General features: G+C 43.8%; 1 protein-coding gene across 1 annotated transcript in view; it reads left to right on the top strand.

The window, feature by feature from the left end:
• Window positions 1-21,612, top strand: part of NCAPH2 (non-SMC condensin II complex subunit H2) — a 91,587-nt gene that overhangs the window by 7,126 nt on the left and 62,849 nt on the right. The window contains exons 3-9 of the mRNA XM_077472760.1: window positions 1,751-1,852; window positions 11,506-11,561; window positions 18,328-18,406; window positions 19,709-19,780; window positions 19,912-19,991; window positions 20,727-20,881; window positions 21,191-21,283. Of these exons, the coding sequence (XP_077328886.1) occupies window positions 1,751-1,852; window positions 11,506-11,561; window positions 18,328-18,406; window positions 19,709-19,780; window positions 19,912-19,991; window positions 20,727-20,881; window positions 21,191-21,283 (637 nt within the window). The remainder of the gene's footprint in view (window positions 1-1,750; window positions 1,853-11,505; window positions 11,562-18,327; window positions 18,407-19,708; window positions 19,781-19,911; window positions 19,992-20,726; window positions 20,882-21,190; window positions 21,284-21,612) is intronic.

Below are 21,612 nucleotides of genomic sequence, written 5' to 3'. Positions count from 1 at the left end.
ACCTAGACATAACGAACATTTGAATGAAGCCCTGGAGATGTGCTTTTAAACCAATACTCCAGTATCATATTTTTTAATTTTTTTTTTTTTGCTACATTTATCTGTAACCTGCAGAGTCAACAGAGCGCTAGACAGAAATGACAGCCATGTTTCCTAGAGTACATGCATACCCCACTTTATGTGCTCTCACTTTAAGTATACTCATGAGTACAGACACGCCCACAAGTGAATGTAAAGTACCTCGCAACTTTGGACACATTGGCATCTGTGGGAAATCTTGGTCAGCTTGACATGGCACTGCTCCCAAACCATAATTGACAGGGACACCAAACTTGGGGAATACTGAGAGGAGACCCAGGACTACAACATAACCAATTTTGGGGTCGGCCAGCCTGCCTAGTAATCTACCATGTCATAGTCCTGTGTTCCCAAGTTTGGTGTCCCTGTCACTTATGGTTCAGGAGCAGAGCTATGTAATTTTGACCAAGATTTCCCATAGATGTCAATGTTAAATGTTTAAAACTGGGAGTAGTGCCATGTCAAGCTGACCAAGATTTCCCATAGAGCTAGTGTATTTACATGCATTGAGAAGTGAAAAGGGCATTGCTTCAACTTAAGTACATTTTTGTTTTACATACATGCTCTGGTCCCATTGTGTACTTTAAAAGTGGGGTATGCATGTAGTATTAATATTCAGCAATTTGATATTGTAAGATGGTGACACTAACTAAACTGCAGACATCTCCATGCATTTATTTGCCCTTGAATAACTTTTGTAAGTTGGTCTATGTTCAAAATGGGGGGGGGGGGGGGAATCGTATATTAATGTTGTCATTTGTATTTCATTTATTTTTAGCCTATTCCTATCTTGAAGTTTATAAACTTACCTTGTTAAGATACCCCACATGTTTACTTCCTTGCATTTTGTGACACATGTTCTAGTCTGCACAGTACAAAACCGTTTTTATGTAATTAAGGATAAAGCACTATGGGGTTGATTTACTAAGGCTGGCTTCACACATATGCAAATTAGATGCCAGTTTCCCCCACATCCAATTCGCATGATGGGCGAGAGTGACAAGCTCTCAATGGAGGCCGTTCATACAGGTCCTGGGTGGTCGCGGTCTGAATCGCAGAAGGGTCCTGTGCGTTTTTGAGTTTGGTTCAGGTACAAATTCAGACCGGACCCAATGCTGTGAACCTGGCCTTAAACTGGCTACCATGCACAGCTACACCAGATTGTGCACTCTCCAATCAGCTTCTAACTTCAGGTTATTCAATAAATCTTTCACAAAAAATCTGGAAGCTGATTGGTTTCTATGCACAGTTGCACACTCCAGTTTTAGTAAATCAACCTCACTATGCCCTGTGAGTATGCGCTATGTCACAGCCTGCCTTCTGAACTACAAAGGTGCTTGGGGTAGCAGTTTTCAGTAGCACCTTCAGTACAGGAATCACTGCTTGCAGGCAGCAAGGTACCATGGGATATGTAGTGCTTTATAATTCAGAGGGTGAACACAGCAAAACAAAGATAAGTTAGAAAACTCATTTTTTCATATAATTGAACCGTAGACTGTAGAAGTGCAGTGTGGCTTTAAGAGATGTAAAACTGATCAATAGGCTGTTAGATACTCTAGATTGTCTGTCTGTCTGTCTGTCTGTCTGTCTGTCTTTAGTACCTGTGTGTGGGTTTTATTTTTATTTTTTAAGGCCATATCTAAATGTACATTTTCTTTTCTGTTTTATATAGTTAGATCATATATGCATCTCATTTGATGGAGGTAAAACCACAATGAACTTTGCAGAAGCTGCTCTCCTGATTCAAGGATCAGCATGTATCTACAGTAAAAAGGCAAGTGTCAATTCCTAATGAAAAATGTTATTTCATAAATTAGTTAAAATTAATTTTCCTTAAATTCCTACATTGTATAATTGCAAGTAGCAATTAATCTATTTGTAATTCAATAAAGCAGTTCCTATATGTATATAAGTTTTTCTAAATATACACACATAATCCTGATGGTTTTTAGCTGAAGTGAACAGGTGGTCATTCCAGCCACCAGCGGCCAGGCTTGGTCTTGCTATAAAGTGCCCCACTAACTTTGAAATCTGGGATTATGTATTTCACAGACAGAAACCAAATCAATCATGGTATCTTTGCTGTGAAGTCAACTCCTTTGTACTCTAAGCTGATTGGCTACAAACTGACGAACATCCTAAGAACATAGAAAGGCAGACTACACAGCGACCATGAGAATTCCAGTCACCCCTTCCCCAACATCACCTTGGATTTTATGGTTAGTGTGGTACTTTGAAGAACAACTAAATCTGCATGCAGGATTTAGGAGATGCCTGTGTTTATCCTGCCAGTATTTGTCTGTAGCTGAAACCGTGGGTGACAACATAGTCCTTCACTTCAGCTGCACATACTATCATGTTTGGCTGTTAGTCTCCTAATGCCATTGCCTGTTCTACATACCCCTACTGGGAGAGGAAATGACTTAATCTGGATTGGTCGCCTTTGGCCTAGGGGCCAAGATGGATGGTAACTGGACCTCACATAGCAAGGTCCAAGAGTAGGGATGGATACCTGAAATATGGTGACCTTGCTGGCAGGGTGCTATACAGTTCAACGGCAGGGATCCTCTGAGGGGGAGTCAGGTCCCTGGGTACCCTTTGTGGTGTGCCACCATGAGGAGTGAAGATTGGGCCTACAGCCCTACTCCTAGAGCAGGGGTTCTCAACTCTTGTCCTCAGGACCCACTAACAGGCCAGATTTGCAATATAACTGAAATAACAGGTGATATTTGCTGCTCGGTGATTGCAGTATTCTAGTCTGCATCTCCCCAAGGTACGTACTTACTGGCCTGTTAGTGGTTCCTGAGGACGAGTTGAAAACCACTGGCCTAGAGTGCGGTGAGTACCTCTTATGTAGAACCATTTCTGGCAGTCTCATAAAGCAGAGCTCCAGCAGAAAGGGATGCTCTGCTTGTTCACGTTCTCTCCATTCCAGTGCAGCTACCTGGTTTTGACAGGTACCCAGTCCCACTTCCTGGTAGGATCTCCACACTGTGATCTGAGTCGTGTCCGGCCCCTCCTCCTCCTGTGTGTGTCTCCCAGAAGACAGGACCATTCAGAAAGTGCAGCGTGACTTGCGCATGTGTAGTAGGAAAGCGGCTGTGAATCCTGAAGGCTTCAAGGAGTTGTAAAGGTGAAAAACCTCCATTTATGCAGCAGCCCCCCTTTTACTTACCTGAACCTGGTCTTTCCAGTGATGACATGCACACCAGCTTCAGCTGGTGTCTCAGGTCCTGATTGGATAGATTGATAGCAGCACAGCCATTGGCTCCCACTGCTGTCAATCAAATCCAAAGTGAGGGGCATGAGTCCTGCTGTCTGTCAATGGAGCGGCTCTTCAACGGGGTACTCAAGAAAATGTGTAGCCTGGAGCACTGCTGAGGCACCCCAGAAGAGGCGAATCAGGGCCACTATGCGACATGATATATGCGCTGTCTCATGTGAATCAAAGTATTGAGCAAACACAGAAATTACCACCATGTGATTAAATGAACATAATAACATAACATAATGCAAATTCACCAGAAAATTTTTCATCAAAAAAAAAAAAATCACCTTTTTGAATATTTATTTTAAATATATATATATAAAATTATATTTGGAAAAACAGATTGATAGGAAATGTCCCGCTTACTAGATCCCAATGATATCTCACAAAAGTGAGTACACCCCTCACATTTTTGTAAATATTTTATCTTTTCATGTGACAACACTGAAGACATGACACTTTGCTACAATGTAAAATAGTGAGTGTACAGCTTGTATAACAGTGTCAATTTGCTGTCCCCTCAACAATACACAGCCATAGGGCTGAAATAACTAAATCGAGTATGAATATAGTAATCTATTCATTTCATAAATCGATTCGTTGTCAATTGGCCAGTAACTTAATGGGGGGGGGAACTACCACACAGCCATTAATGTCTAAATCGCTGGCAACAAAAGTGAGTACACCCCTAAATGAAAATGTCCAAATTGGGCCCGAGGTGTCAATATTTTGTGTGTTCACCATTTTTTTCCATCATTGCCTTTGACCCTCTTGGACATGGAGTTCACCAGAGCTTCACAAGTGGCCACTGGAGTCCTCTTCCAATCCTCCATGACAACATCACTGAGCTGGTGGATGTTAGAGACCTTGCACTCCACCTTCCGTTTGAAGATGCCCCACAGATTCTCAATAGGGTTTAGGTCTGGAGACATGTTGGCCAGTCAATCACCTTTACCCTCAGCCTCTTTAGCAAGGCAGTGGTCATCTTGGAGGTATGTTTTGGGGTCGTTATTTTGAAATGCTGCCCTGCGGCCCAGTCTCTGAAGGGCGGGGGGATCATGCTCTGCTTCAGTATGACACAGTACATGTTGGCATTCATAGTTTACTCAATGAACTGTAGCTTCCCAGTTCCGGCAGCCCTTGACCATGACACTCCCACCACCATGCTTGACTGTAGACAAGACACACTTGTCTTTGTACTCCTCACCTGATTGCTGCCACACACGCTTGACTCCATCTGAACCAAAATAAATAATTTTATCTGGGTCTCATCAGACCACAGGACATGTCCTTAGTCTGTTTGTCTTCAGCAAACTGTTTGGGGATTTCTTGCGCATCATTTTTAGAAGTGGCTTCCTTCTGGAACGACAGCCATGCAGACCAATTTGATGCAGTGTGTGGTCTGAGCACTGACAGGCTGACCCCTCACCCCTTCAACCTCTGCAGCAATGCTTGGTAGCACTCGTACATCTATTTCCTAAAGACAACCTCTGGATATGATGCTGAGCACGTGCACTCAACTTCTTGGCCAACCATGGTGAGGCCTCAGCAAGGATGTACTGGAAATGGAGTGAGTACAAAGAAAGGAAACAAAGCAATAAAGGGTCTGGAGGATATTGGTTATGAAGAAAGGTTGCGAGCACTGAACTTATTCTCTCAGGAGAAGAGACGCTTGAGAGGGTTTGATTTATGTGTTAATTGAACGTACTGGGGACCCCACAATAGGGATACGACTTTTTTGTGCAGGGGAGTTTAACAAGACACGTGGCCACTCATTAAAATTAGAAGAAGAGAGGTTTAACCATAAACTACCTAGAGGGTTCTTTACTGTAAGAGCGGCAATAATGTGAAATTCCCTTCCACAGGCAGTGGTCTCAGTGGGGGGAATCAGTAGTTTCAAAAAACTATTAGATAAGCACCTGAACGACCAAAACATACAGGGATATACAATGTAATACTGACATAAAATCGCACACATAGGTTGGACTGTTTTTTTTCAACCTCACCTACTATGTAACTGTTCTGAGTGGAACCTGTCCTGTTAAACCGCTGTATGGTCTTGGCCACTGCTGCAGCACAGTTTCAGGGTCTTGGAAATCTTATAGCCTAGGCCAGGGGTTGACAAATTTGCTTTGAATTTAGGAGCCAGTTAAAAGTTAGGAGCCATTTTTTTTTTTCTTTTTTTATAGAGTGGTATGGATTGTCGGCTCCCGGGGTAAGGCCAGTCATTTTCACCCCCTATCCCTAACTCACAATGGAGCACCCAATCAATAACTCCACTGAAACGCTGTTACATCAGGGTTATGGGCTGACCAGAAAGAGTAAGGGTGGCACTGGCAGGCACGTGGAACTGCCAGATGGCACTGGCAGGTGACACTGGTTTGGAACCGGCAGGTGACACTATTGGCGGTGGCACTGGCACGTGGCACTGATTGGCACTGGTTTGAAAGTGGCAGATGGCACTGATTGGCGGTGGCACTGGTTGGTGTTGGCAGGTGGCACTAGTTGGCACTGATTGGCGGTGGCACTGGCATGTGGCACTGCTAGGTGGCACTGATTGGATGTGGCAGGTTGCACTGATTGGCGGTGGCACTGGCTGGCAGGTGGCACGTGGAACTGCCAGATGGCAGGTGACACTGGTTGGCATTGGCAGGTGACACTGGTTGGCATTGGCAGGTGACACTGGTTGGCATTGGCAGGTGACACTGGTTGGCATTGGCAGGTGACACTGGTTGGCATTGGCAGGTGGCACTGGTTGGCATTGGCAGGTGGCACTGGTTGGCAGGTGGCACTGGTTGGCAGGTGGCAGTGGTTTGGCAGGTGGCAGTGGTTTGGCAGGTGGCAGTGGTTTGGCAGGTGGCAGTGGTTTGGCAGGTGGCAGTGGTTTGGCAGGTGGCAGTGGTTTGGCAGGTGGCAGTGGTTTGGCAGGTGGCAGTGGTTTGGAGGTGGCAGTGGTTTGGAGGTGGCAGTGGTTGGTGTTGGGAGGTGGCAGTGGTTGGTGTTGGGAGGTGGCACTGATTAGCGGTGGCAGGTGGTACTGGTTGGTGGTGGCACTGATTGGTGACACTCGGCACTGGTAGGTGGTGGCAGGTGGCACTGGTAGGTGGTGGCAGGTGGCACTGATTGGCGGTGGCACTGGTTGCCACTGGCAGGCACGTGGATTGCCAGATGGCACTGGCATTGGCAGGTGACACTGGTTTGGAACTGGCAGATGGCACTATTGGCACTGGCAGTGGCACTTATTGGCAGGTGGCACTTGTTTGGAAGTGGCAGGTGGCCCTGGTTGGTGATGGCAGGTGGCCCTGGTTGGCAATGGCACTAGTCACTGGCAGATGGCACTGATTGGCAGTGGCACTGGTTGGCGGTGGCACTAGTTGGCACTGGTTGGCGGTGGCAGGTGGCACTGGTTGGCGGTGGCACTGGTTGGCACTGGCAGGTGGCATTGATTGGCAGAGGCACTGGTAGATGGCACTGGTTGGTGCTGGCAGGTGGCACTGGTAGGTTTCACACGGAGCACTCTGTTACTGAAATGTAACAGAGGAGCTGTCAGAATTGAGCTTAATGTCGGAATGGGCGGGACCCAGCCGGGGTGTGAAACTGACAAGTAACAGAGGCCGATCTGTCAGATTTGAGCTTTGTCGGGGTGGGCGGGACCCGGCTGGGGTGGGCGGGGGCCGGGTTGGCTGGGACTCAGCAGCTATCAAACACCAGCCAACGATTGGGCTGCTTAAAGCGGGAGTCCGCCGGGACTCCGCGTTTTTTTTTTTTTTTTTTTTTTTAAAGTCAGCAGCTACAAATACTGCAGCTGCTGACTTTTAAAATAGTGACACTTACCTGTCCAGCGCGCCCGCGATGTCGGCACCCGAAGCCGATCTCTAGATCGACAATCGAGTGCTGCCACCGCCATCTTGGGTATGGGAATCAGGAAATGGAGCCTTTCGGCTTCATTTCCCGGTTCCCTACTGCGCATGCGCGAGCCGCGCTGCGCAATGAGGACGGTCCCCGCTGCCTCTGGGATCTGTGTGTTTCCCAGCAGGCAGCGGGGCACTTGCGGAAGGGGGCGGGCACTTGCGGAAAGGGGCATAATGTACGCCCCTTTCCGCAGAGAGCTAGCCCGGAAGTGGGTGCAGTTACCTGGATTATCCAGGTAACTGCACCCCCCTCCCCCCTGAAAGGTGCCAATTGTGGCGCCGGAGGGGGGGAGGAATCCGATGAGCGGAAGGTCCATTTTAGGGTGGACCTCCGCTTTAAGGGGCGGGGCAACATACACGTAGTAACGACCCGCCCAGATCCCATTGGCTGGTGTTTGATAGCTGCCGGGTCCGCCCATCCCAACATCAAGCTGAAATCTGACAGATCCTCCTCTCTCCGTTGCTTGTCAGTTTCACACACTTAGCGTGGCGCCGCTGAGTGTGGAGGAGGGAGGAGGACGGCAGTCAGTGTTAATGCTCTGCTTGTCTGGGGCATCAATAGTGAGGGGGCTGGTGGCAGCGTAAGCGCCAGGTTGCGATTTCTGGTCGCATTGGCAACCTGGCGCCTGGGGTTTGTCGAGCCCTGGCCTAGGCCATCTTTATGTAGATCCTCAGAGAGTTCATTGCCATTAGGTGCCATGTTGAACTTCCAGTGACCAGTATGAGAGCTTGAGAGTCATAACACCAAATTTAACACACCTGCTCCCCAGTCACACCCGAGACCTTGTAACACTAATGAGTCACATGACACAGAGGAGGGAAAATGGCTAATTGGTCCCAATTTGGAAATTTTCACTTAGGGGTGTACTCGCTCTTGTTGCCAGCTTTTTTGACATTAATGGCAGTGTAGGGCTGCAACAAACTATTATTTTCATAATCGATTCGTTGGCTGATTGTTTTGATGAACCCATTAAGCGGTTAATAACCTTAAAAAAAGTGTGGTGTATAATTTAGTTAATATGTTAAGTTTTAAAAAAGGCAATTTATTCTTAAATATCACTATGCAGTGGTAAATATAAATAACGAACTATAGAGTTGGGGAGCAAAATATCTAATCCACTCTGAGAAAAAAAAAGTCCCTGACCATTTACAAATATGCAGCTGCTGAAAAAAAGCATAGATGTGAATGTGTCCCGCAGGAAACCATGTAAATGACCTGTAGTGCATTTCTGTAAAAAGCACCAAAAATACATATAGGTGTGAACCAAGTCTAGTAACTTAATGGGGTTAAAAAACACTAAAATTAGCCCTTTATATTACAAAAAAGAAGCACATAATCACTACTGTTTGTACTATAAAGGGCTCACTTTAGTTTTTTTATTTTTATTTCCCCCCCCCCCATTATGTTACTGGCCGATTGACAATTGATTTTATGAAATGAATAGATTACTATATTCATACTCGATTTAGTTATTTCAGCCCTATGGCTGTGTATTGTTGAGGGGACAGCAAATTGACACCGTTATACAAGCTGTACACTCACTACTTTACATTGTTGCAAAGTGTCATTTCTTCAGTGTTGTCACATGAAAAGATAGAATAAAATATTTACACAAATGTGAGGGGTCTACTCACTTTTGTGAGATACTGTACCGTATTTGTCGGCGCATAACACGCACCCCAAGTTAAGGAGGGAAATTTAAGGGAAAAAAAACTTACATTTAAATGCCCATCAATGTAGCCTTATCAGTGTCCATCTGAAGCCTTGTCAGTGTCCTGTGCAACCTGTCCGTCATTGCAGCCTCGTGCATCGTTGTCCCCTCAGTGATGTCGGCTTTTATTTTTTAAAAATGACACCCCCAAGATGTTCTGTGTATCTCGGCGGTTCCCGGTAGTTCTCGGCGGCTTTCGGCCGCCGAGTAGGGCCGAAGGTGGCCGAAAGCCGCCCAGAAATCAGAGGATCGGCGTATAACGGGGAGTGCGTGTTATACGCTGATAAATACGATATATCAAATCATATTCAAGGAGTAGTAAAACTGCAACAGTCTTGCCTATATTTAGAGTGATTTTTTTTTCTATACTAAACATACAGCATGGGTTTCTGGCCTTGACAGACGCTCCTCTCAGTTGGCTGACTGCCCCATTTTTATAGTGAGCAGGCAGAGAGGTGGAGGGAAAGGACGATAGGGTGGACTTCCAAATTCCAGGTAGGGAGGATCCCACCCCCAGCATAGTTTGCCTTGTAGTGGCTCCCCTAAGGGTCACCGTTTTTAGCTTTGAAAAAACCTTCCCTTGATATTTCCTCTGTTTCAGGGGCACAATTCTCTTCTTCCTTTTGTGTCTAAGGAGAAATTATCTGCAGTAATTTCTGCTTTTAGTGACCAGCTTTTAGGGTCCTTACTGCTTTGTAACTCCTGGGATGCAAATGTGAGCACAACACAGAATCTGAGTTCCATATGGAGAACCGGACCCCCAGGTCCAAAGGCAAGTCACCTTCACACTGAAGGGGTGTCCCCAATTGCTCCCTCTTATCTCACATATTGAGGTCTGCTGGGGATGCAGAAATTGAACATAGTAGTCTGTGCTGCATAAAGGTCAGTGCTGTTGTCTTCGGGTGCTGCTTGAACGACTTGCCGTCTGTATACTGAACACGAGGATGCATGCACGTCACCTCTGCCAATCAGAAATGTTTTTAGTGAATAAGGCCCCTTTCACACTGACGATCCGTTCAGGCCCGCCTGTCCGTTTTTCAGGCGGACCTGAACGGATGCTCCATAGACCTCCTATGGAGCATCGGATATCAGCGGTGACATGTCCGCTGACATCCGACCCGCTCCGATCTGAAAAAGTGTGACGGAGGAAAAAGCTATTTTTCCATCCGTCTGCGGATCGGGTGACGATGGACACTGCGGTCCGTCGTCATCCGATCTCCCATAGCGGAGAGCGGCGCTGTGACAGGTCTGTCCCTGCGCAGTGTGCAGAGACTGACCTGTCATCTCCCTGCTCAGCGGGGATCGACGGCGTGATCCCCGCTGAGCAAACGGATATCCACGGGGTGGATCAGCACTGATCCGCCCCGTGTGAAAGGGCCCTAAAATGTTTCTCTGATTGGACAACGTGGAGAGTAGACAAATAGGTTTTAAAAAAAAAAAATAATAAAAAATCTGTAATTCTGTTTTAAGGAGCTGGAGAGCATGCAGCTATGATATAAATCTAAAAGTTTCAACACCCGCTGTAGTTTTGCATGCTTTTGAAATTTTGTCCTGGGCTTCATCAGCAAGTTACTAAGACCCGTTTTTCAGGCGCTTTAGCGTTAAAGAAAGCACCTGTAAAGCACTTGAAAGAAGCCGCAACTGCAATCCCAATGTAAAAGCCCGAGGGCTTTCACACTGAGGCACTGCGCTGGCAGGGCATCAAAAAAGTCCTGCAAGCAGCTTCTTTGCAGCGCTTTTGGAGCGGTGAATACACCGCTCCTAAAGCGCACCTTTCCATTGACATCAATGGGAAGCGCCTGCAAAACGCCTGAAAAGAGCTTTTGGCAGCAGCATTTTGCGGGCGCTTTTTTAACCCTTTATTTGGCCACTAGCAGGGGTTAAAAACGCCCCAATAGTGCTCGAAAAACGCTGGTAAAAAATGCTGCTAGTTTAAGCCGCACTTTACAATTTTTTTCCGGGCGCTGACATAGTGAAAGGGCTCTTATAGCACTTGGGCTTTCACATTGGGATTAGAGATGAGGCTTCTTTCAAGCACTTCACAGGCGCTTTTTTTAACGCTAAAGTGCCTGAAAAATGCCTGGAAAAACAAACCAGTGTGAAAGGGGTCTAAAGGCATTAAAAAAAAAAAAATCTTCACTCAATAAATTCACTGAAGATTTACTTTGATTTCCTATAATGTGAAAAGGCAAATATCTGTTCATTTTCTGTGCACATGACTGGGTATTAAAGGTGAATGCAGTTACAATATACTGAGTGAAAATTCTCAACTCATTCGGCCCCCATGCGTTCCAGTATCTATACAGTCTTTACATTTCAACATGGAATGTAAGAATTTCTAGCCATGTAATAGCATGTAAGAAGTTGTAACGGCCCTCCTGGGAAAACTGCTGTTTTTGCCTCTTGTACTAATTTGGAATAAATGGCTATAGTAAGTGCTGATGGATCCTACGGTAATTACATTTTTCACTGGTGATTGTTTTTAGCCCTTTTGTTAGATACGGTATAATGATTTCAATTTATTTTCTATACACAGGTGGAATACCTTTATTCTTTGGTATATCAAGCTCTGGATTTCATATCAAATAAAAAGTATGTATACACTTTTTTTTTAATTTATTTTTTGTCTAGTAGATTTGTGTTTTTGTAGAGCAGGTGTTTGTTCATTCCAAATCGAATTGCATTGCTTTCCAATGACTTTTGTCAAGTCGTCAAATATACTGATGCACATTTTCATATGAAAATCTACTAGTGTATGACCAGCTTTAGTTCACCCTAGTCTTGTACTGGTCTGAGTCCCGTGGGGCTTCTTATAGCTCTTGAACCCCAGTGCTGAGATGTGACCTTCCTAGTTCTGGAAGCTGCAATCACTAGCCTTCAAGTGTTTTCATCCTCCTGAAAGTTTGATATTAAAGAAGAACTAGGAGCCAGGAACGCTGCCAGGGTATTTGAGAAGAGGTTTGGAGCAGGGAAGCAGACATATTAAAAAAAAGGAAAAAAAAAAGATCAACCTTTTAATACCACATTAATCTATATATGAAATGCGTACTGTTGGCAGCTGAAACTTGGCATCGGCTTCATTGACTTTATCAGTTTTGTCTTTTGCTGATCGCCTCCAAAACTGAAAATAATCCCCAAGCAAAAAAATTAGAGCACAAGAAGAAACGTAGAGAGAAATTATAGAAAACAAGTTGCACAATGCTACATAAAAAAGCAGAAGATAAAACATTGAAAAAAAATAGGAGAAGTAAAAGTAACAATGTTTGTGTGTATTAACACTTTTGCTGCCAAAGCCATTTTTGTATTTTTTTTTTTTTTTGCAAACATGTTTAAAAAATTGCATATAGAGACCAAAAAAGTTTTTTTTATCTTATTTAATTATAATTAATAATCACTGTATTTATAATTTATTGATTATGATTAATTTAAATTAGTTTACTTATAGTCAATGAATTTATTCATTTATAATCACTTTTTGAATATAATCAACTGTTATCACTATATTTAATCATATTTAATTTTTGAGCATTTATCACTTAATTTTGATTGTATCTGAATTGTTCTAGCTGATTTCACTTAATCTATTGGAATTATCTGATTACCGTATTTATCGGGGTATAACACGCACCGGCGTATAACACGCACCCCAAGTTTAGGAGGGCATTTTAAGGAAAAAAGTTTTAGGAGGGAAGTTTAAGGAAAAAAAAACTTACATTTAAATGCCAGTCAATGCAGAATGATCAGTGTCATTTGCAGCTTTGCAGTGTCATTTGCAGCTTGGCCAGCGCCGTTTGCAGCCTTGCCCATGTTTAAATTTCCCGCCGCCGAAAAAGACCGAGCCGACTTGCTTGGCTCCGCTCGTAGTCCCGCCTCCCTGCTTTTTCTCTAGCGAGCGCTGCCGAAAAAGACCGAGCCGTCTGTACTGTGTATTTGGCTGGGCTCCGCTCGCAGTCCCGCCCAGTATGGGCGGGACTGTGAGCCGAGCCGAGCCGAGTACACAGTACAGTCGGCTCAGTCTTTTTCGGCAGCGCTCGCTAGAGAAACAGTAGGGAGGCGGGACGACGAGCGGAGCCGAGCAATCGGCTCGGTATTTTTCGGCAGCGCTCGGTATTTTTCGGCCGCGCTCTGTATTTTTGACTCGCAGACAGTGGGGATCGGCGTATAACACGCACCCACGACTTTCCCCCGATTTTAAGGGGGAAAAAGTGCGTGTTATACGCCGTTAAGTATGGTAATTTTCATTTCCTTGCACAAACAGTAATAGCCTCAGTGGGGGTAGGTAGCGCAGCTAATTTTGGTCTCTATATGCATTGTATTTTGGATGTGTATCACATCCTGGTAGCTGCAGCTGTAACTGGGTTTTTGTTTTTTAATCTTTTAGATTAGGAGCGCAGTAATTTTGTTTTCTCTTTATATGTTTTAAAAAATTATTTTAGGCCTGAAGATTCGAAAAAAAAACTCAAACACATTTTCTGAAAGCAGACACCCTGGAGAATAAAATAGTGGTAGTTCCAATTTTTTATGTCACTTGATCTTACCGCAAAAGTCTTGGAAACACAAAATTTCGGTAACAAACACAATAAACTACCCACATTTTTGGTAAAATATAAAAGACGAGGTTTCATTGAGTAAAAGTATTTGACATCAAACCTTAAATTTCCGTGTACCTGTGAAATGGTGACAAACTTCAATGCTCTATATTTTTAGGGAACGCTTCAAAAGCAGTTTAGTGTTACACAGGAGGTCTTGTACCAGAATTATTGCTTTCACTCTGGCGTGCATGACGATATGTAATGTGTATCACAATCAACGTTCTGCGTAGGTGTCCCTGGCGTGTGCGTTTGCGTTCCTACGTGCGTATATGTGGGGACTCAACATTTTTTGGGGGGGGAGATAATTATGTGCTTGGGTGTAACTTAATTTTTATTGCTTAACTTTTTTTTTTTTTCTTTTCATCACATAGGCCAGTGTGATGATTTTTAGGAGACCCGTTCTATTTAATGAGACATGCAGGGTCTAAAAGATCCTGCACGTCTCCTACTTCTCTAAATATATTGCAAAGCAGATCACATTCCAGTACATCCCTTCGCAGCTATACTAACCTTCTCCCTCCCCTTCTAAGCCGGCGCTTGGAATGCATGGTGGGAGCGCCTGTACCGGCAGTGTTTGGAGGCAGTAGGGCAGCAGCGCAGCCACCCCAATGCATCCACCTGACAGGCAGGAGTCTGCCTGTAAATTTTTGGAATTACCCTCACTTTTATTCCTGGTGACACTGATGGTAAGGACTGTTTGAAAGAGTGAATCTTCCTAATGGGGACAATGCAATAAAAACCTGACCCCTCACCAGTCTCAAAATCTGAACAAAACGGTTTTGCCTTAGACCCCACACACACTATTAGATTTTCTTCAGCTTTACCAAAACCATATAATAGGAGGTCAAACCTTAAGAGTTTCAATTTGTATGCAATCAGGCAGGCCCTTGCACCACATGGTTTTGGTAAATCTGAAGACAAAAATCTGCAGAAAATCTAATAGCGTGTATGGGGTCTTAGTTATATTTTAAGGTGACCGCTTCAGTTGCCTAAAAACAATTCTAAATGGCAGTTACCTGCAATTAAATGTATTCTTCTCTATAGTGGTTCATGTCTTCCTAGCTTTGATCTGTCAGACTATGCAGCATTCCTATGTCCCTTCACTCAAATGATGTGGTTCTATCGCCTGACCACTTCTTTAACCTCCTCGCGCCCGCCCTATAGCCGAATTACGGCCGTAGAGCAGGCGCGTTCGTTTGGGCGGTCGTCCCTGGACGGCCTGATGTTTACTTCCGCAATGCGCGCCGCCGCGGGCGCGCATCGCGGAAGTTCTGTGTTCGCCGTGTCCCCCGGGGACAGGCAAACACAGATCGCTGTAAACGGCCAATCACAGCGGCCGTTTACAGCGTGATCGGCGTGTCCAATGGGAGATGATCTCATATGTAAACATATGAGATCATCTCGCAGCGCCGCTCTCCTTCCTCGCACAGACAGTGCGAGAGGGGAGAGATGAACGGCTGCAGCGGCAGCCGTTCTGATTCCGGAAAAAAAAAAAAAAAAAAAAATGAAATAAAAAGTGCCATCCGCCCCCAGCAGTGCCATCCGCCCCCAGCAGTGCCATCCGCCCCCAGCAGTGCTATCTGCCCCAGTGCCATCCACCCCAGTGCTACCTGCCCCCAGTGCCATCCACCCCAGTGCTACCTGCCCCCAGTGCCATCCACCCCAGTGCTACCTGCCCCCAGTGCCATCCACCCCAGTGCTACCTGCCCCTAGTGCCATCCACCCCAGTGCTACCTGCCCCCAGTGCCATCCACCCCAGTGCCATCCACCCCAGTGCTACCTGCCCCCAGTGCCATCCACCCCAGTGCTACCTGCCCCCAGTGCCATCCACCCCAGTGCCACCTGCCGTCAGTGCCACCTGCCCCCAGTGCCACCTGCCGTCAGTGCCACCTGCCGTCAGTGCCACGTGTCATCAGTGCCACATAGTGCCATCTGTCATCAGTGCCACGTATCAGTGCCATTTGTCATCAGTGCCACCTGTCAGTGTCACGTGCCATCTGTTGTCAGTGTCACGTGTCATCAATGCCACTTATCAGTGCCATCTGTCATCAGTGTCACGCGTCATCGGTGGCATGTATTAGTGCCATCTGTCATCGGTGGCACATATTAGTGCCACGTATTAGTGCCATCTGTCATCGGTGCCACGTTTCAGTGCCACGTGTCATCAGTGCCACGTATTAGTGCCACGTGTCATCAGTGCCACGTATAAGTGCCACGCGTCATCAGTGCCACATATTAGTGCCATCTGTCATCAGTGCCACATATTAGTGCCATCTGTCATCAGTGCCACCTGTCATCATTGCCACGTATCAGTGCCATCTGTCATCAGTGTCACGTGTCATTGTCCTGGTGCTTCAAAAGTGTAATAAATAGTCAACAAGTTAGATGTGTAACTTATGTTCCTAGAACACATGATGGCGCTACCTGCATGTTGGGCCTCTCTATGTGGCCAGGCTGTGAAAAAGTCCCACACATATGGTATTGTAATACTCAGGAGGAGTAGCAGAATTTTTTGGGGGGTGTCATTTGTGGTATACACATGCCATGTGAGAGAAATAACCTATTACAATGACAATTTTGTGGAGAAAAAAAAAAAAAATGAAAAATCTTAATTTTGCAAAGAATTGTGGGAAAAAAATGACAACATCAAAAAGCTCACTATACCTCTTACTAAATACCTTGGAATGTCTACTTTCCAAAAAGGGGTCATTTGGGGGGTATTTGTACTTTCCTGACTTGTTCGGGTCACAAGAAGCGAGATAGGTCACCAGTACATCAGATGTGATCAATTTTGTGCGATTCGCACCACAGCTTGTAGACTCTCTAACTTTCACAAAGACCAAATAATATCCACTAATTTGGGTTATTTTTACCAAAGACATGTAGCAGTATAAATTGTGACCAAAATTTATGAAGAAAAATTAATAATTTGCATAATTCTGTCACAGAAACAAAGAAATATGCGTTTTTTTTCAAAATTTTCGGTCTTTTTTCATTTATAGCGCAAAAAATAAAAACCCCAGAGGTGATCAAATACCACCAAAAGAAAGCTCTATTTGTGGGAAAAAAAGGACAAAAAATTCATTTGGGTACAGTGTTGCATGACTGAGTAATTGTCATTCAAAGTGTGAGAGCACCGAAAGCTGAAAATTGGTCTGGGCAGGAAGGTGTTTAAGTGCCCTGTAAGCAAGTGGTTAATACGTGACACAGAAATGACCTAGGGATTCGAAGGATAGAACCACTGATCACAGGGGCACACAGGCATGTGACACTCCTAATATGTTAAATGCTGACTATAGGAGACCTGAGCCACCAAAGAGGTGAGGAAAATGGCTCTTCTTTTACATATTTTATTTTTTCTTCAGCTAACTAATGCTGCGTACACACGATCGGACATTCCGACAACAAAATCCATGGGATTTTTTCCAACAGATGTTGGCTCAAACTTGTCTTGCATACACGGTCACACAATGTTGTTGGAAATTCCCAACGTCAAAAACACGGTGACGTACGACGAGCCGAGAAAATTTAAGTTATATAATAGCCAGTGCGGCTCTTCTGCTTGATTCCAAGCATGCGTAGGAATTTGTGCTTCGGAATTGTGTACACACGATCAGAATTTCCAACAACAGATTTTGTTGTCGGAAAATTTTAGATCCAGATCTCAAATTTTGTGTCGGAATTTCTGATGGAGCCTACACACAGTCATAATTTCCGACAAAGAGCTCCCAACGAACGTTTTCCATCAGAAAATCCGACCGTGTATACGTGGCATTAGTCAGTTCAGACCCTGATCACACCATACTGCACTGTAGTAAAACCTTTTCCTGCATTGAGGTGCTTTGTATAATGCTTGTACAGTGCAATACTGCACATCACTGTATTTTTTTTTTTTTGACTGCAACACACAACTCTAATGAGTGGGCCCCTAAGGCACCTGAACCCCAGTACGGCCCGGCTGGCACTATAGTTGTATAAAGTCTCCTTCAATGTGCAGCAACAGAAGAATGTTTGTTTTTAAGCGTGCAACTGTGACAACAGAAATGTCTTACAGGTGTAAGAACAAGCCTGCAGAAATTGTGACAGTAAGCACAGAGAATGACGTGCCTCACACTTGTCTCATACAGATCTGGCCTCAAGCAGTTATCACCAGGCTCCAATGGACTGTCCTTCCAGCTGCATCCTTACCTGTGTGCTGCTTCCAGCAGACTCTGTTGATGCGGTGGCTCTTGTCTTTTTGCTTTTCTCGCTATATCTCCTCACTCTGGAAGGTGAACAAAACCCTTCTACCTCAGATGCTTCTCTGGTATCCCCTCTTCTCTGCCCAGGCAGGCAGTTCATCAGCAGTGTGGGCAGAGCTTTGGAACTGGAGCCTGGGGCACAGTCTGCTTACAGGCTGGGATAGAAGAGGCGTGGCAAGGCCCAACCTTCATCTAGGCCCAGGCTGGGTTCAGTCTGTGCCTACAATCCCTAGATCTCTGTTGCGCCTGTGCCTCATATTGCACTAGCAGGTGGTTGTCAAGCTGACTAAAGTTGAGTGCCGTAGCACCACAAAGCTAGCTGGTATTAGATGAAAACAGAGCCACCTATTTCCGTGGCCAGCAGTAACCTTGAATTGTCCAGCCATGCATTCTACACAAATTGGGCGCACATTAGATAATGCGCTCCAGCTCTTTTCAATAACTAAAAAGTATTTTATTTTATTTTTTTGGTAGACATCTTTGTTTCCTCTTGGGTGATCATGATAAATCTTATATTTTATATAGGCGGGACCAACAGCCAGCTTCTGTAGGAGCAGATGGAGTAGACAAAGATGCACATTTTGTGGATAACAGTGAAGAAGAGGTGAGGAAGTGTGTGTTTATTTGTGGGATGTGTATTTTTAGTGGCACTCTGATCCTGAGCACAGGATTGCTTGAAGAGATTTGCTAGCATGCTGAGCAATGCCTTGTGACAAAGGTTTAGTTATGTCCTTTTCATATGAGAAAAGAAAATCCTTAATTTATGCTGCAGATCTCGAACGTAAACCTTGTACAATTCATCAGAAGGCGTTGAAATTGACATTTTGGATGACATGGTAAATGTAAGCTACATTTTTGTGGCCCCTTGGTAATAAAAAAAAAAAAAAACATCTGACACTGCACTGATATAACAGGTCCCTGCCTGGTGTGTAGGCTTGGATTTGGTAGCTGGTGCTAAAGAAAGGTCCTCTCTTCCATAATGACGTATCATTACCCGTGGTACGGTGTTATACAGGGAGGGACATGAGAAATGGGAGGATTATTAAATCTGAACTCCGGGATCACCAAATATTGTCCAGATACATTGATGGTGTGTTCTCCCTTCAGTCTTTGTGTATGAATCCAATGTAAAGGTTTCCCTCTGTGCGGGAGACTCCTATAATATGGGAACCACTCACTCCTTTCTCTCCTTGTACAGGAGGGACTGGTCTTGTGTCTGCCCCCTCCTGTAGTGGGTGGAGCCTGCAGGGCCCCTCCCTCGGCTCTGCTGTAGGTAATATCTGGGTTTGCAGAGTCATTTGGTGCTCCCAGAAGATTTATATCCTCTTTGGCTACTGAGGAATGTATAGTAAAGCTGAGCACCAGACCATAAACTGATAGGGACTGCTGTGTTATCTGTGGAGCTCCGCCATATTCAGCATGGAATCCACAAACAATTTACCACTAAACGTTTGTCTAAACTGATGAGAAGATGACCTGATTGGATGTAATACTGATGGGGGCGGAGTCTTACCTGGAGAGTTTTTTAGCCTTGTGTTTTTTTGTAACGCCCCCCATATATATATATATATATATATATATATATATATATATATTTTCAAGGTAGAACTTTTAATATTATAAACATCCAATATATAATATTACAAAGTCATCGGCATACAGTAATGTTCTAAATCTACATCCTGTGAGCTTTATTTGTGGCTTTAGAATAATTCCTTTCCCTTCTCTTCAGAAAAAAAACAAAAAAAACATCTGACAAATAAACCGAAAAATGTCCAGTAAAAAAAGAAACATTTCAGTGTTTAACTATTTAACTAAATATGTGAATTGTTCTGTAATCTTTACTACAGACCGTTATATTGCAATATTATTGTCCTCTAATTTAACATTTTGGACTCTGTTCTAGTTTCTGGTCCTGGATGATTTTGGAGATCCCAAGAAAACAAATGTGAACATGAAGAAGGATCAAAATTCAAATGTATGCTATTCAGATTCCATTTTATACACACTCATTTTCTCTCTAGATCCTAAGCCACATAAATTCATGTTTGGCAAATCTATATTTGTATATACACACAGTTTCAATCCTTTTTTGTTTTTTTGTAATAGCCTGTGAATATCGTTCCTCTAACACCTATGGCTCTAGTTCCTCCTGAAGAGGTGGAAAAGAAAACGAACCCTCTGTGCAGGTGAGCATTACAGTTTGCGTTATCTTGGAAGCGTGGGCCCACTCCCCCATTCCCTATGTTGGATAAACTTTTGTAAAATGGTATATATTATCTTCTGCAATGATTTACCTGGACATCTTTTATCTCAATGTAATTCACTGTGTGCACAAGTTTTTCAGTGGAATAAAGCAGAATTACAAAGACTGATAAATACTCATTAGAAATCTCTGTAGTTTTCTTTTTAAGGACTTTGCAATTCTCTTCAAACATATCTGCCATACTGTACACGTGTGTGTGTGTGTGTGTGTGTGTGTGTGTATGTATGTATGTATGTATGTATGTGTATATATATATATATATATATATATATATATATATATATATATATATATATATATATATATATATATATATATATATATATATATATAATTATAATTTTTATTTTATTTTTTCTTTGCTGTACATCCTCCTGTGTGGGCAGCAATTCAAAAGTGTTTATGCTGATTCATTGAGCAGTCTAAAGAGGCAGGGGTGACGTATAAAGTTGTAAAGCCAAACCATGGATTGAAGTAGTTAATCTTTCTGGCTGTGCAGCATGGCAGTGGTTTGTGAATTATATGCTTGGCTGATCAGAAGTACAAATCTTTTAGCAGATAAAACTGCTCACATATGCATTCCCAGCTGTTGGTCTGGGGCATTAATGGCCAACATATGTTGCTTAGCTGTTCAGCCTATTTACCTTTTCTATTCCAGCCGAAAGGGAGAAACATTGGCCAGCAGGAAAGATTTCCGCATGAACACCTGTACCACTCACACGTGTGGAGCTTTTGTGTTAGAGCTGGCAATAATGTCACCAATGCAGTTTAAGGAGAATACACAAAGGACAGAGGATGGCAACAATTGTCCAGGTTTGGATTTTAAATAGCATTTATCAATATAACATTTTTAAAAATGCAGTTTCAAGCACAGCAGTTTACATCCCAAAGCCACACGTGAAATGTATGGAAAGCTACCTAATAATAATAATAATAAAATATAATTTTTAACAATCTACAAATATGCCTCTACGAGTGGCCCTAATTTAAACACTTCAATGGAATTCTACATGTTTTGAAGTGAAAATATCAGCACAATGCTTGCATTTAGAGCATAGCTCACAAAATCCCAAGAATTTTCTTAAACCCTAATGCTATGCATTCTTTGTTCATTTTCATTAGGTTTGATGAATGCAGAACAGGAAGAAAGGAATGATAACATGGAGGAAGGCTGTGGTGATCCAGTGGCAGTGTTGAACTTCTCTGATGCTGATGGTAAGAGCAGATTTCTTTTGCAGTAGTATGCTAACTAATATCACTTTCAAAATTTGGCAGTTTGACAGACTACCTTGATAAATGAATTCCTGTTTAACCCCTTTGTGACCATGATACAAAGTCATTAAGCGTATATTGGTTAAATATCATTTTTAACAATCTACAAATGTGCCTCTACGAGTGGCCCTATAGCGTCTACAAACTAGGGTACATTTTCTGGAGTTTACACAGCTTTTAGTTTGACTGCTTATTTCATTTCTTGAGGTGCTAAAATGGCAGGGCAGTACAACCTCCCCCCCCCCCAAATTACCCCATTTTGGAAAGTAGAC

Source organism: Lithobates pipiens, unplaced genomic scaffold (assembly GCF_037356315.1).
Source record: "Lithobates pipiens isolate NorthernLeopardFrog02 unplaced genomic scaffold, aLitPip1_a1.2 Scaffold_8, whole genome shotgun sequence".
In the NCBI taxonomy this organism is placed as follows: domain Eukaryota; kingdom Metazoa; phylum Chordata; class Amphibia; order Anura; family Ranidae; genus Lithobates; species Lithobates pipiens.
This window is presented reverse-complemented; position numbering and strand designations above follow the sequence as displayed.